The 16,609-nt window shown below is 41.1% G+C and overlaps 2 protein-coding genes across 2 annotated transcripts in view; one reads left to right on the top strand and one right to left on the bottom strand.

Moving 5' to 3' along the window:
- adgra3 (adhesion G protein-coupled receptor A3) overlaps positions 1-10,355 on the bottom strand; it is a 33,867-nt gene extending 23,512 nt beyond the window's left edge. Inside the window, exon 1 of the mRNA XM_069672662.1 lies at positions 9,549-10,355. Coding sequence (XP_069528763.1) covers positions 9,549-9,754 — 206 coding nt within the window. The 5' untranslated portion in view covers positions 9,755-10,355. The remainder of the gene's footprint in view (positions 1-9,548) is intronic.
- A 1,828-nt stretch (positions 10,356-12,183) lies between these two features.
- LOC138601131 (cytosolic beta-glucosidase) lies at positions 12,184-16,347 on the top strand. The gene is made up of 5 exons (XM_069672712.1): positions 12,184-12,238; positions 12,755-12,979; positions 13,726-14,528; positions 15,013-15,136; positions 16,060-16,347. Exons 1-5 carry the CDS (start codon positions 12,184-12,186, stop codon positions 16,254-16,256), a joined length of 1,404 nt encoding a protein of 467 aa, XP_069528813.1. The 3' UTR covers positions 16,257-16,347.
- The last annotated feature ends 262 nt before the right edge of the window (positions 16,348-16,609 follow it).

The following is a 16,609-nucleotide window of genomic DNA, read 5'->3' on the forward strand; positions in this document are numbered from 1 at the left end:
ACATTTTGAACGTCTGTCAAATCAAATAAAGAAAATACAATTAGGCTAAATAGTTTTTACAACAACGCTAATAACTTTTACACAGAGCTCTCGTAATTTAACAATAATAATAATGAATACTTCAATACTGGTAAGGAAATATAGTGAGGGGAGAATAGGGGGAGAGAGAGAGGGCACATACCAGTACATAAAAGAACAGAACTGCGGAAATAAGAGGAAAACTAGTCATGATGATGAAGCCTGATGTAGCTCTGTGTCACTCTCAGGTTTATCAATGAAGTGTTTGAGCTAAAATGCAGCCTGGAGTCTCTGTTAACAGAGACAAACGGAGTGACAGTGTCAGACAATGTCCGCGTTTAATAATCGCCATGGTCACGGAACATATACGAGTATGTACAGTCTTAAAAGTACAGTTTTCTCTCCTGCTCTCATTTTAGAGCACGCCATGTCTACTTTTCCCTAACTCACTTATTTTCTCCCTCTGTGTCTCTGTAACTCTCTTGTCAGCTGGCTCCTTAGTCTATATCTGTATTCTCACACACCCACTGGGTCAGTCGCGATCTGAATGACAGATTTGATTGGCTGAGTAGCATCAGGTGTGATGATTTACAATGAATTAATTGGTCTGCGAGTTTCTTGGACCCCTAAATCATTACTGCAAAGACAAAAGAGCTGCGCAGGTTAAAATAGATGCGCTTGTCAAAACTATGAATGGGTCCGGGTCCAAAGACGACGGCAGTTGGGTCCGGATCAGGACTGCTGGTCTAAAAACTAGGAAAAATCAAAGTGTAAAGTCAATTTGACTCACGCTGTCGCTTATGACATGAATGAGGGTAACGTGAACGGAAAAATAATTGTTAATAAAAGTTAATCAGATATTGTTATGCAACATTATTTGATTGTCTGGCAATATATCAAACATCGCTGTATCGTGATATTATCGTTATCGTGGGCCACGTATCGCGTTTCCCATCGTTGGTTACCCTGCGATTACCATCCTTAGTAAAGACATCAATCTATATCATCATCTTTACGATAAATGCCTTTATTTTGAAATTCCAATGGCATGTCTGTGTTACTGTTTTATCCAAGCACATCTCCAAACACAAGACCGATAGATAATGGCAATAAGGTTTTTAAAAAAATGGCCCAATAATTAACTCCCCTCTATAGGACGAAATTAGCAGTGCAGAAATGTTTTGCCTTTCAGAAACTAGAAGGGTCGACAGACAAAGATTAGCCACATTCAATCAATGCTGTAACAAGATGAAATCAGAAGTCGCCTGATGTTTCTTCCAAACCCCTTCAATACAAACAAAAAAGAACCCATCCTATTATACAAAAATCCTTCATTGTTCTCAACGTTGTCAGCACAAAAATAAAAGTGAGCTTGAGAAAACTTTCAATTCCATGCGTGAATTCTTGATTGCTTCCTCCCTGGGTAATAAACCAGATTTTATTAGCGAGTTTATTCCCCTTGCATTGCACAAGCCGATTCTGTGTAAACTCTGCTGCAAATTAACGCTCCCGAGAGTCTCCGTCTTTCTCCCAAACTACTCCCTGAGGCTCTGGCAAACCAAATATCACTATTAACTCCCTGTAGAAAAACCCAAGCAGGGACTTGTGGTTTGCATGTGTTTCTGGCCAGCAAGGAGGGGATGTGGTGGGTGACATACATGCTAGTGGCACCCACAACCCGAGGCCAGATTGGAGTCATTATGGGGTGTTGAGGGGTTGTTTTATTACAGGGTTGGACATTGGAGGCTCACTGGAGATTTGCAGCTTGGCTCTCTGCTGCTCAGATAGAGTGCACACAAACAGGCCTTGTGTTTTGCAGGCATCCGAGTGCTGAAACAGCAGATGTTAAAACTTGTTGATGTGCAGGGCTGCAAGTTTGATCACTGCCTGTGCATACGGGAAGAGCTGCATGGAGTCTCAAGATTGTGGTTACAAAAGCCTCATTTAAAGTAAAGAATTGTTAGCATGCCAATGAGGAGATTGAACCATTAGGCTTGAGTGAATTGAGGAATGTGGCCCCAGATCCAAGATATAAAGAAAGTGCACAAAAACACCCTAGAAAATTGTAGGGTCTAATTGCAAAGACGAAGAGTCAAAAGAAGGCCCCTTAAACCAGCATCATTGCTGAGATATTTGGGTTGCAGAAAAGGCCTTACATGTTCCTGGAAAACTTTTGGGTTTACAGAATAGATTATGACTTTATAACAACTTGCCTTGGAAAACATTCGAGTCTGGCTGCATAAATACACATTTCTAGCCTTGTGACTCCACAGGTCTTCAAAATAAATCCGTGAAAGAGAGTTCTCTTGAGAGCCATGAGCCCTTTCCTTGCCCTCTTTCCGTCCATCCATTCTTTGCATGCTTTTTCCTCCGTCACAAGCCATGTCCCTCCCTCTTCCTCATGAGAATCGTGTGACATTGGTTTGTTTTTTTGGAGGCAAAATTGAGTCTTCTTTACACTTGAATTGGTGGGAAAGACATACAAGTGTTGTCTTTAAGCAATCCCTCAATTCTACATGGAGATCATGGCCATTAAACCCCCCCACGTCCACTACCTTCAGGGCATCAGCGCCCAGACTGTCTGCTTCCTCACTGTCTGTCTCTGGTCGTCAGTCTGAGGTCTCTAGGCTACAGAACAGTTCATGGAATTTCTTGAGGCAAGGCCTCAAACGACGAAGGAGGGGAGTCTCCCTTATCTTGATGCATAGATAAGACCTGCTTGAGCTCCAGCCAGGAACAAGCTTCAGGGGGGTTTGACCAAATCTCACATCCCGTCCCCTGATAGTGATGCTATAAATCTCAGCAACATTTATGGAAAAGCTTTCTCTGAGAGCAGAATTTCTACTATGAGTCATGGAGTAATATAAAATGCATTGGCCTAGATTTCACTTTGCCTGCAAAGTAAGTAAATATGACACTATCGAGGAAGTCCTGAGTTTTCACTTAAGAAAATACACCTTTGAAAGTGTAAGCCTCTGGCTATAGGCATGTAATGCAGACGGGGACTTAAAATGGCCATCAACTACACACTCCCCCTCACAGGCGCATAATGTTATCAAGGACAAAGCCAGCCGATGCTCTCTCAACACTTTATTTATGCTCGCCAGGCTTTTAGACAAAGAACTCCCAAGAGCTGTAGCTCTTCAACAGGTTTTCAAATAAGTTTCAGGCTGCAGTTGAGCTCATAAAAGCCCTTCTTGAGTGACTTCCTCTGAATATAGTGGATGGGAAAGTGGGCCTCGGCTCAGGTGGAAAAGGGAACTGGTCCAATGGCTGAGATGCTGCAGCTTGCCAAGGTAATATTTCGGGTTATCCAGCACTTTCTTTTCCCAAAAATGATGCAAGTACGACATTTTTCTGCAGTATTGGGTTCCGAACAGTGGAAAACTTTGGGATGACAACTTTGTTTTAATGTAACTGGGTTAATATCTTCACAACAAGATATGGTTTTTGAAATGCTCCAAAATGAAATGTCTAAGCTTAATCCAAAAGGCAACTGGACCTGGTTGAAGTTCTTGAAGACGTTTCACCTCTCATGCGAAAGGCTTCTTCTGACTGGTGGACGGAGCTAGAAATATAAGCCTCTGTAGGTCATTAGTATGCTAATAGATGTGTAATGAAGGGTGAGTCGTTAACCTGAGCTGCTGACTAATACCCCTTTCCCACCTACATTTAGCGCGTTACACAGGTTTTTCAGACCCGGGAGGAATCGCTTACAGATGCCGATTATCTCTGTTCCCATTGGCAGTGGAGTATACTCCTGTTCACCATCTGACGTCACAAACGTGCCCGAAACAGGGTTAGTAAAGATGTTACAACGGTTAGGTCTTTATTGTACCTACTACTCATTCAGTCTATTAATCAAACTCAGGGCCGGCAAATTTGGAACGATGTTCGAGCGCTTCTTGGACAGAGACGGGCTGAGATGACAAGGAGTCGCAGACAAACCATAGCATACTGCCAGAAAGGGGTAGGAGATTAAGGTGTCGACGTGGGTTTTGTGGTCCCATCAATGCCAATCAGAGCTGAGGCGATAGTTACCCAGGTCTACAGCAGAGTCATTTGACCTGGGTCTGAATGCCAATTGTACCTTTCCCATTAAGCAAAAAAGCCGAGTCTTGGTGGTTTTTTTGACCATTGGGAAAGCGGCTCTAGTATCACTAGAGAGTCGTTAGTACCCTCTGGTACTCCAATATGAAACCTTAGTTTACAGTACCCCCTGGACTTTCTGTAGCACATCTAGCAGAGCGTCACAGCTTCGTAGATGGTGGTCCGCACACAAGAATTGGTTGCCAATGGTTGACAATGGATATAATGTTACTATTTCTCTGTTAAGCAGCCTTCTGAGTTCCTTTTGTACCTTTTAGTGTCATATTGGTGCAAATAAGTGCAAAATACACATGTAAAAAGTCTTCATTCTTCTTGCTAAAAAATTGGCTTTTACAAGGATTAACTCGTATTTGCTTCTTACTGCCCCTTTGTAAGTCACACAAGTTCTATGCAATAGCCTCTTTCAACATCCAAGGCCAAGCCATAACAGCCAGGTATTGGTCTTATAGCTTTCTACCTAAATGGAAAAATGATCCACCATGCAAACACCAGGATAAAAGCAGATGAGCAGTAACATTAACACAGAGGTAGGAAGGCATTGCACAGCCTTAGCTCATGTCTGCGCACTAAACCGAAATGCCTTTGTGGGATTAAATGAGACCTGCAGCAACCTGGCAAAGTACAACAGGTCTGCGAAAATGAAAGGCTGCGAACTGACTAAATTTGCAGCTGTCAGTGTCTCGCCTTTGGGATTGTGCTCTCTTCTGCAAAAACTACAGAGCTACAATGAATAACACAGGAGTGTTCCTTTGGACCAATGGCTCGTCTGAAAGGCAACAAAAACAAATCCTCTCAGGATATGCATGACAGCAGGCAACTGTGGTCTAGTTACACAAGCACTTCAAAGGCTCTCTGCATAGCACGGTAGCTTTTTAGCGTTGTGGAGAACAAACAGGACATGATTGACATAAAGAGTGATTCATTCCAAACTGATGTGCCTGGCATTTAACCCTTTGAAAACAGATCTCCTGAGGGCAGACTCATGATCCTGTTTTGATGTATCTAAAATAAAAACTATAAAAGCTGGAGCCTCCATTCTTTTTGCAGCTGGAAGCCATAATGTCAATCTTTTGTTATCCTGTTGGCTGTTTGTTGATTAAGTCGGTGCTTTGCATTATTCCAGGTAAAAAAAAAAGGGTAAAATTGGCAGGAAGCCACATCGATCACTTTTTTCTATCTTCTTGTTTATTAATCTAAAATTAAAAACAATCACAGATAAAACATTCATTCTTTTTGTAAACAGAACGCTAAGGCCTCCGTCGTTCACGCCATGACGTACCTTTGTTGATGCCATCGTTAAGTTATGTTATGGTATTGGCGTGGATGCTGACGGATATACAGTACAGTGCCTACATTGGGACATTTTCTCAGATGAAACTGTACCTGTTTCTCAATCAGAGTTTAAAGGGTTAAACTATGAACTCCAAAGGGAAACCTTTCGGCCTTCAGGAAGTAAATTCTCCAGGAAACCAGACGTGAATGTAACCCTAGCCGCTACTTTGCGATGCTGTGAAACACGACAGTTTACTACACTCCAACGTGTCATCAAACTGTGCTCGCTTTTCCTGCAGTGAGGGAGGAAGTCCCCGCTTTCCTCCTGACATTAATCCTGCGCTGCTCTGTGGGGGCCAAAACCAGGTGTGCGTATTTGCTCTGTCGAACCCAGGTGTTCCTGAGAATGGATCCTGGTTACGCTAAACAAGAGCTGGAAAGAAATACGAGCTGGGTGAGTACGAGAAGCGTAAATATAGTCTGTTCCTGTCTGCGGGGGTATGTAGGCTGAGACAAGAACACATATAAACGCTTGTGTACACACCCATATAGACATCTTACACAACCTGATTTATCCTTCCATGTGAGGTTAAATTCAGAGCCTTGTGTTTCAGCAGAGGCCTACGCTGACACGGGGAGAACAGGCCAGCTGTAAACACATTTGTGTCATTTCCTCTCGGATTACTTTGGCATGCGGTGGGCTATCATTCGGAGAGCACAAATGCGGGGAATGCATCGACCATTCTTTCTGAACTGAGAGCAGAGCGGCGCTGCATATCTACACGCTTTAACGAAAAACAGTTGAGTCCGGCAAAATTAGAGTGGAGCGTCTCATGCAGAGACAGGCATGGTTAGAATAAAGGAGGAGGCAGCTTTTAGAGCCATCATTTGAGAGTATCCTGCGTGAATTACCTGGCGTGGAGTCAAACCAATTATCCAAACAGTCCAAAAAGTTCAACATAGCCTTAAGAGTAGTTAAAGTGGGGTTTAAATCTGTTCTTTATAACCGCTGAAAGGCTGATTAAATGTTTGTTTAATAGAATCCAAACCCCCCTGAAGAGGAAAGCAGGAAGTACAAAGGAGGGGGGGTAAGTATGATGAACACAATAGGTCTCTAATCACAACTAGCTTATACTGCTGTTTCTGGGAAGGCCTTTAATTAACACACACAACAAGGCGTGTCAACACACATCCATATACAAGAACTGTATTGCAACCACTCAGCAGAATATCCTTTAACTTTCAAAAGACTTTTGTTCGGTGTGTTTAAAATCTAAGTTAAATTGCTGACACTGTGAGAAAAGTCAGACCAGGCCAGCTGTGCCCAGGCGCTGGTCAACCCCTCCACAGGACACTGACAGAGCCGTTAACACCAGACCACCCAACCCTCGGGAGTGGGCTAGCCGATTTTACAGGTCATAAATTAAAACCCAGAGTGTGCAGTCAACTGGGAGTGCAACCAATGATTATTTTTTATGATTAATCGACAACTCATTTACTCTATAAATGTCATTACAACCATAAAATGAGTGGTAAAATGCTCATCAGAAAACCTGTTAAACCAACAGTTAAAAACCCAACACTTTTAATATACAAAATGACTAAACACAGCTAATCCTTACATTTTCAGTTGTAACAAAAAATCTCCGAAACGATAAATCGGTCAAGAAAGGTTTGGCAATTCTTGTTCTTTTGATCGATTTGATCATTGCCACTTACGTCAAATGAAATTGTAAAGTGAGTTCCGCTTTAAAGACTTCCGCTGTGTTACTCCAAAAACAAATGGCCAAACACAAAGGAATTCCTTCACAGTCTTCTCTCTGTGCTCTTTAATTACATCTTTCTCCTTCCTCTCAGGCCATCCTTCATATTACAGCGCTTCTGCTGCTCAATGCTAAATCATGAGGAACCTGGCTTAACCTCAAATCTATCACTGTCAGAAGACTCAGAACATGATGACAGAGCTAACTGACGACATACAGACAAAGCAAACACCAGGATAAGACGGAAAGCTTACTGCACGACTTCAAATATTTAAGAGGACAAAAGGATAATTCCAAACCAGAATCCTTGTTAGTACTGCTCACTGTTTTTCAAAGTAAAAGCTGTTTTATTTGGATGAAATGCACATTTCTTACAATCTAGACTAGGGATAGACCGATTATCGGCCGGGCCGATTATCGGCATTTTGACGCATATCGGCATCGGCCTTTTTTTTTTTTTTTATCCGACGGCCGATAAGAGATCAATTTAAAACTGGGTTATTTTGGCTCTGATGCATATGCTTAAAGGCATTTAAACAAAGTTAAGTGTTGGAGTTTGTATTATTCAAAATTTTGACGCCAATATTTTCACTTTTACTGCAAATGAATATCGGCTTCAAATATCGGTTATCGGTCTCCTTGACTACTAATAATCGGTATCGGCCCTGAAAAAACCATATCGGTCTATCTCTAATCTAGACATTAAAAATGGGGTCTAGATCGTAGGAAAGTCCTCAGTCACATCTCTGCAATTAAGCTAAAATGACTGATATCCAATATGCATTGAGAGCAGACTTCTACACCTATAAATATACAACTTCGACAGTTCTTCAAAGTTAAGTGAATTGTGGTAAGCAGGTTAAAACATGCACACTCACTTAACTTACCAGCCAATCTTCTGCCTTTCTTTCCCTTCCTGGAGTCTATTATTTGCCCCGGGATTCTCAGATTTCCCCCCCCATCACTCGCCACTATCACAAAGCTCAAGTGCACAGGATGCACAGGCGTTGGATTTCAGATTTTACGCGACTTTTGTCGCCTTTGTTTGTCATGTTCTACCAAGAACTCTCTAATAAAGCAAAATCAAAACTTTCTTAGTGATCATTTAGTGTGTCATCCTTACAAGGGTGACCACACAAGGACTAACTAACCCCTGAATTTAGGCTGTGGAGGACTTACAAGTAGAAATGCTGCTTCCAATTTCAGAAGTGAGCAATTCTAATGAAATGTTGCTTGCTAATAGCCAATAGGAAGTCAATAAAATCTTTTGTTTAAGTGCATTTATTGACTTCTTAAAACACAAAACACAATATAACTATACCAAATGGATATGGGTGGTTACTGTTACTAAGGAAAAGTTATGTAGCAATGATATAGAATGGAAAAGTCTTGCTTAAGTGAACTTGTCAGCCATTTCTATGTTTGTTTTCCCCACTTTGCGCTGTATTGTAAACTAGGAGGGCTAAATGGGAAGTCAGACAAGGGATGCACAATATTATCGGCACGTTATCGGTATCTCCAGATTATGGCTTGAAAACGCCACACCGGCATCGACAGATATGTCATTTTTCTGCCGATAAAACAACGCTTTAATTCTGCCTATATGCTCGATGATTACCTAAAAAAGCGTGATGCAATGCTACGACATTAACGCGTGCACCACACCTCTGCCGTCGAGCGCGAAGAAGGGTGCAAGATGTCTGCGGTACGGCAGTTTTTCAAAGTTTCCGAAATGGACAGCTAGGTTGATTTCATTTTATGTATCTGTTCTGTGCAACAGGTAACATTTGCACTAGTTGTGGCTATTGTCAGGATTGTCTCAGGGAGAGCATCACCCAAGACTGTCTAAGTTGTATGAATATTAGTTTTATTTAAAAGAAAATGTTACATAAGTAAAAATGGCATTTTGTACATAACCTAAGTTTAAGTAGTTTTCTTATATTGCCCAGGGAGTGTGTACATTTTAAAAAGCACTGTATTATGTTATTTCTGCATCTACCAGTGGGCCACCACAATAGGAGTAGGCATGATATCAATTCCACTACAGGGGAGACTTGATGTTCTCTGCAATAAAAAAATGTGCCTAATATATCGGTATCAGTATCAGCAAAAAGGGTTGGAAAATATCGGCATATCGGATATCGACCAAAGATCCAATATCGTGCATTCCTTAAAAAACATGACTGGGTGCCTGTAGTGACACCAGCTAAACTATGTGGAAGTAGACAATACAAGTAATCTAAATAATGTAGCCTTGCTTAATTAGGCTACAATTTACATATGGGATTATAAACGTGAAATCTTAGTAAACAGGCTTAAAGATTCAAAGTTAAGCGATAGGGTGCATGTGTTTTAACTTTGTGAAACATAGCCATGTATACTCACAGTGTGACCGTCCTGTTGGGGAAGCAGTCCGGCGGTAACACCTGATGGAGCTCCATGTTGCTGCACACCACCTTCCTGTCGGACTGCAGGCTTTTCCCACCGCTTTTCGAGCGTTCATCATATGGTTTGCAATCAGATGATACCGCCGAGCCAGCGCCGCCACAGAGCAGCAAACCCACAAACAACTGCAACAGACCCACCCTCATTTTCACACACGGTCACCGAAAGGCTGCAGCATTGGCAGAGGAATTAATGATTTGATACTAAACAGGGCTAGGTTTGTTATGAAGACGTCTTAAATCCAGATCCCAATAAGGACAAAAATGAGAGCTTCCCCAGTGTGTTGTTTGGTTCAAGTGAGCCTTCCTCCTCCATTTCTCGCAATGCTTTCCCTTTGCTCGGCGGTATCCAGTCCGACAGAGAGAGGTGTCCTCCTTTGTTTGCCCATAAACTCATTTATAATTTCCTTTCCATCCTGGTGTTGTGCTCATTTCCTCCAACTCCAAGAAATCCACCTTTTTAAATGCTGCGTATGCTCGCTGGCTGGTAAATAACTTGCCCAGTTGTTGAGAGGTTTCCTTTGTTGCTCATAGCGTGGGACCAATTCACAATGTTGTCTTTTCCACGGGAGGCGTTTGCAGTAAATCCACGTTTTCTTAACTAAATTCAGGAAACAAGGCCAGGCTTTTTTTTTTAAACACCTACTATCATTTCTCGGTACTTTGCACTGTATACTGAACTAAACAAGAGGGAGGAAACTTTCCCCCTCTCCTCTTTCCACAGGCACCGACAGGAAATTACTCAGAAAAGAAAACAACACATTTTCGGCTCAAAGTGTGCTACAAATACTAGAAAGACGCAGATAAACGCTTGTCGCTTAAAAAGGGTATCCAAAGTGGTTGTTGTTTCTCTTTCAGCTCCAATGTGTCTTTAGAAAGTATTCAAAGCCAGTTCTCAATCCATTGGGAAGTCCTCTTCGCATGGTCCTGCCCCGCGAGCCACTATTGTCAAGTTTGGTGGGATCCGAACCATATCCGGTCCACATTTCAAAATAAAATCCTCAACCAAAGCGTGTGTCTTTACCTTTCTTCCGGCTTCAGTAGCGGAAGTTACCTGCACTCAATTGCTTGATACAGTTTCAGGCCTTCAGTGTTTCCATTGTATGCCTGGAGGTCTCCTTTGTTAGTCAAGTATTTTACGTTTTTATCACAATAGATAAAAATGACTTTTCAGAATAAGACACAGAAAATACTACCAAACAATATACTACATAAAGGACTGAAATTATAGCTCCGTCAAGCGCAATTTTTAGACAAGTTTTTGCTTTCACAGTAATGAATAAGTACAAATTATAAAAGTCTCACACTCTCTGATTTTTAGGTTTTTACAGACCTACACATTAACCTCATTGCCTGCTTTTTCTTCTGTTCTTTCTGTATGATATTGAACATTTTTACGCTTCTGTATGTTTTTCCACCCCTGGTCTCTCATTTATTTGGTTGCTTCGACACAAATTTTATTCCAGTTTGCTGTGGGCCCACGTAAAAACCGTGCAAGATAATGGTATATTACTAGGTTGTTGCAATTTGACGATGACATTTTGCTGATAATGATGTGTTTGCCCTCTGGTTATCAATCCATTTGCTTTGTTATGATCATCTCTAGTGAGTCACTTGAACCTATAGAAAACTGTTCCAGGGGATAGCATTGAAGTGATCACAGGTCAGGGAACATTTGCCCTCAGGCTCTAATGCTTTCACCTCCACAAGTCTATTTGTTAACAAGACCTGTGAAGCTTGACTTTAACCTTTAACCTATATTTTATGTCCACACATTCAATGTGTCACACGGTTGTATGCAGTGGAATAGATGACCCTCAATAACTTAAAGCTGATAAATGAGACCCATTTCACTAGGCTAAATTTAGTATGATACATAATCACAACCAATAATAGACTTAAATTGAATTCCACAACCTGAAAAAGTAGGCTATATTATTTCCAGGGGCACAGGTTTTAACACACTATTTTAAAGCTTTATAATTATGTTAAGCTAGAAAAATGTAAGTAATTTATAAATAAATAATGTTGTGTTTATTATAAAATATCTTAGCTGTTTTCATTTTGAATTGAAATTTACCGTACTTTTACTTCATCCCATATTTACATGTTCACAGAAATAATACAGCAAAAACTCACAAAGTAAAAGTTGTCCGGATATGCAGTTCAAACATGACGTCGCGAAGAACAGCTGCCTCTTGTGCTGCTTTCAAGTGATCCTCGGTAGTTTTGAAGATTACAAGTACTGAACACAACTTTCAAGGGAAAATCGAAAGGCTGAACCCTGCAACTAAAGTAGTATTGACTGATTACAATTCTTAATTTACACTCAACCGTTTCTACCAAGAATTAAACTTAGAGTTTAGTTAACCGTGGCTTGTATTGTGCTCTCCATGACAAACGTCACGCCTCCTAAACGTCTCATCTTGTAGTCTTCCTGGTTGCAGGGTAATGTGGCCGCGTGTTGAGATTGTGCGCGAGCACGACCAATAAATAAAAGGTTTCTATTAGGCATAAACATTTGAGTAACATTTAACTCAGTTGACGATAGAACTGCTTTCAGTCAGTGTGCAAACATGTTCCCACGTGATTTTGCGTGGGGAGCGGGAACTGCTGCGTATCAAATAGAAGGTATGTAAATACAATTACGAGATTGATGAGTTGTTGAGTCAAGCAGGTTAACTGGTAAAATGTCTATAGCAACACTTGCAGCATAATGAGCACCACAACAACGACCAGAGTTAGCCAAGTGCTTTCTTAAATTTGTTTTGTTTTTTAAATAAACACATGTAGTTTTTACAGTTTCTCAATGAGTGATGCACAATTTAAAAGGTTGAGAGAGTTTAACCCACACCAATCTGAAAAACTGGAAATCTTAAGCTTTATTAAGTTTGTATTTATTTTCTTACATTTGTATCACATTCACTTTGACTGCAGGTAGTCATGATATTGTCATTATATTGTTAGTGTAGTCAGGGTTAGGGTTAGGGATCTTCATACTGCTATAATAGAATATAAATTACAGCAAGATCAAAACGAGTCACAGCAAATTTAGTTATATACACAGACACTTAAGAGTCCCAATAGAAACATGTCAACATCCCACATACCTATATGAAATAAAACAACCTTTATGTTCACATTGAGGTGGCTGGCAGGCAGAAGGCAAGGGACCAAGTATTTGGGACACGTTTTGTCACGAGAAAGGCGGAGTGTTTGGGGAGCAGAGTGGGGATGTGGCCTGTAACAGCTATGAGCTGTGGGAGAAGGACCTGGAGTGTATCCGGCAGCTTGGGCTGACACACTATCGACTGTCTTTTTCCTGGTCCCGCATCCTGCCTGATGGAACCACACGACATGTCAATCAAAAAGGTACTTCCATGCCGCCCACTGAACCAAACAAATATTTGAAACCATTAACTTCTGTTAGATAATAGCTTATCATAGCATTAAGCCCCTTCATAGCTAATATTAGCGTTAGCCAGGAAGTCTCTGATAACTTACGTTACCTTTTAGAAGTGTTATAAGATACCATAGGTAAGGCATAAACAGCCTTACCTTTGTAAATAACACATTTTTTGATTACCCATTAGCTATCATCAGACAACAGCTAATATTAGCATTCAGCAACTTCCTTGCTAACATTACCATTGCCACCAGCAAATTTAGCCTTTCCTATTATGTAATAAAAACAATCAAAAGGTGGATTAGCAATCGGGAACTTTATAGCTAACGGTAATATTAGCTACGAAGTTGCTGCATGCTAACATTTGCTGTTAGCATACTATCAAGTTGACTTTCACTTGAAATATGACCAAATGTGCCTCCTGATTTTCACTAACCATTGTCTGTCCTGTTGCCCATCAATCAGGGAAAGGTTAAATTATAACAGTTTGTCTGATTCTGGGCATTATTATGAAGTACAACTTAAAGACAAAGCCCTAAGACATTGAAACAGCATTTTAGCTTCCCGTCCTTAGCATGATGTCGGGAGGGAAATGACCGCCATGTTTGTGCTGTAAATTAGGCCAACACATTGGTTGAATCCACCAAACTTTTTATGGTTGTATTTCTGTTTTATCCCCATACCCATTAAAAAAACTGTACATTTCCAACAGGTGTACAGTACTACAACAAAGTGATTGATGATTTGCTAGCCTGCGATGTATCACCTATGGTCACACTTTACCACTTTGACCTGCCTCAAGCTCTCCAAGATCAGGGTGGCTGGAAGTCACCGGGTATAGCGAGCCTTTTTGACAGCTACGCCAAGTTCTGCTTCCAAACATTCGGTGACCGCATCAAACTCTGGATCACTATCAATGAGCCATATGTGTGCGCCAAACTGGGCCATGAAGACGGCATCCATGCTCCAGGGTTAAAAGAACCGGGAATTGCTGCTTACTTGGTAGGTCATAACATGCTGCGTGCCCACGCTATGGTCTGGCACAGCTATGACTCCCTCTACAGGACACAGCAGAAAGGTTGGGTTTCTCTGGCCATCAACAGCGACTGGGTTGAGCCATTAAATGCAGACTGCACCGAGGATATCACTGCCACTGAAAGGTACCTGGCATTCACACTTGGTTGGTTTGCCTGGCCCGTGTTTGTCACAGGAGATTATCCAGAAATAATGAGATCCGCCATCGATGCTCAAAGTAAGAAGCTGGGATACAATGGCAGCTCAAGACTGCCAAGTTTCTCCAAGGACCAACCTGCTATTCTGGGCACAGCTGACTTCTTTGCGTTGAACTATTATACATCTCGAAAAGTCAAACCAGGAAGTGGTTGTGGAGCGATGTTGTGTATGAAAAGCGACAGAGATGCAGGAGAAGTTTTGGATCCGTCATGGCCTATTTGTGGAGTGTCCTGGCTCGCCGTAGTCCCTAATGGTTTAAGGAAACTACTCAAGTACATCAAGGTAAATCTACAACTACTGATTTATCGTGAAGGTTCATTTTCTATGTCTTAAAGAGCAGCCATATAAGGCTCAAACACTTTTATTTACGATAAAATGTGATGAAATTGGAAGTCATTTTTCTTTTTTCTCTTGGCATCAAACTGAATTGAGCAACAAGAAGACAAATCACCTTCAACCAAACAACACTGTGACATTTGTTTAGTGTCTCGCTATCGATTTTCTATGCAGTAATCTCCTTTTAACACCTCCAGAAACACATTGATGCTTCATTAGTGCTGTCACATTGAATGAAACTGTTACTTTGCTCAAAGTGTTTGCAATTGCAATTTCCTGCTGTTGTGACTTGTCACAGGCCATTAGTTTGAGCTTGGCACCCCTGAAATGCAGCTAAACGGCACATTGTAGACCAATCTGTCTCCCTCTGGAATGTCTGACAGCTGTGATGCCTTGTTTGACGGTAATATTTTGCCCCATGACTCTGCAGGACACGTTCAACAACCCAGCAGTCTACGTTACGGAGAATGGCTTCTCTCAGGTGGGGCCGCTGCAAATAGAGGATACCCAGCGCTCAGTGTTTTACAGGGACACCATCTTGGAAGTGGCTAAAGGTAATAGCTAATCGTTAATCTGCTCTTTAAATTGCAGTTTTCAAACAGGACACTTTCATGATCAGCATATTTAAAACATGTTGTATATATTGTCAGTCATGCCTCAGTATTGTTCTGCTAATCACCGACAAGACGATCTGTGCTAAGTCTTACCATTTTCAGGATCCATAGCTTAAATTTTTGGATGACATTATAGTGGGATATTTACTTAATCCATTTTTAATTAAACCTATTTAATTATTAACGGGGTACTGTTTTAGCTCAGTCGAAACTTTCTCAATATTTCGACTTAGACCGGCCATCAGGAAGTCGTGTGCACCAGCGTTAGTGTATAAGACTGGTCAGTCACCCACATGCTATTACTGTAATGTTATTTTGGACAGTATCGTGTTTGCAACTAACATTTGTTTACTACATTCTGTCATTTGTACTTGTAGATTCATGATACATTTATGCAACACCTGAGTTTAGTTTTTGTTGCAACAAAATATTTGGTTAGCTTGCTCTTCAAGATAAAAAGCCAAAACAAAAAATCTTAAAAAAGCTTGTGGATATAACAATTTGCAAATTTTTCCTACTGCATGAAAACAAAATAAGTATTCTTTGATTTTTAGACCTTAAGGCTTGGGAATTTTAAAGTCTAACGGTGCGTGTTTTGGCACCACCACCTGGCCAATCTGTGTATTTTTTATTGCCAGTAATATTGACCGATGTCCCTTCAAATTCAGGAGCTCTTGAGTTCATGTTTCCTATGATGGGAAAACAGTTAAGCGCGTAACTTGCCCAAATGCTAGGAGTTTGGGAACATTTAACCTGGCTACTATAAATGACATATTTATCTTGTAAAAAAGGAATTTACTTGAATTTCAAATCTTCAAAAGACGAGTATTTTCATTGTTTTAACTCTCTGTGTTCTTGTATAGCTTTACAGGAAGATGGGGTCAACGTCCGTGGATATTTTGCATGGTCCCTGCTGGACAACTTTGAATGGGCCGATGGATTCAGCGTTCGTTTTGGATTGTACCATGTGGACTTTGAGGACAAAAAGCTGTGCCGAACCATTTACAAGTCTGGACGGGAGTATGCAAAGATGATCTTGAAACACAAATTAGGCCAGTGAAGATGAGAAGACAGAAAAACAAAAAGAAAATGTGCCACTTTTTAATACATTTGTCATAAACTAGCCAACCAGCTTCAACCAGCCCAAGAGGCCTCTGCATCCTTTTATTGAAGATCCAAAAATAAAGCACAGCTATTGTCTCATAATTTCTTTTCAGTTCAGAAAATAGTCAAGGCTAAGTCCAACAAATAGGCTTACTTGGTTGCCTTTATAGAAAATCCTGACTTCAGCAGGGGAAGAGAGGACGCGTGCAGAGTTGTTCTCATAGAATGCAAATGAGTATTCCGCCTCCCCAGCTCCCAGTCAGTTGGTACGAGGAGGTCTACGGGCAAGCAGAGACTTCCTCGTTGCAG

Source organism: Semicossyphus pulcher, unplaced genomic scaffold (genome assembly GCF_022749685.1).
Source record: "Semicossyphus pulcher isolate SPU_LCO1_2020_fin unplaced genomic scaffold, fSemPul1.0.p SCAF_21, whole genome shotgun sequence".
Taxonomy (NCBI): Eukaryota; Metazoa; Chordata; class Actinopteri; order Labriformes; family Labridae; genus Semicossyphus; species Semicossyphus pulcher.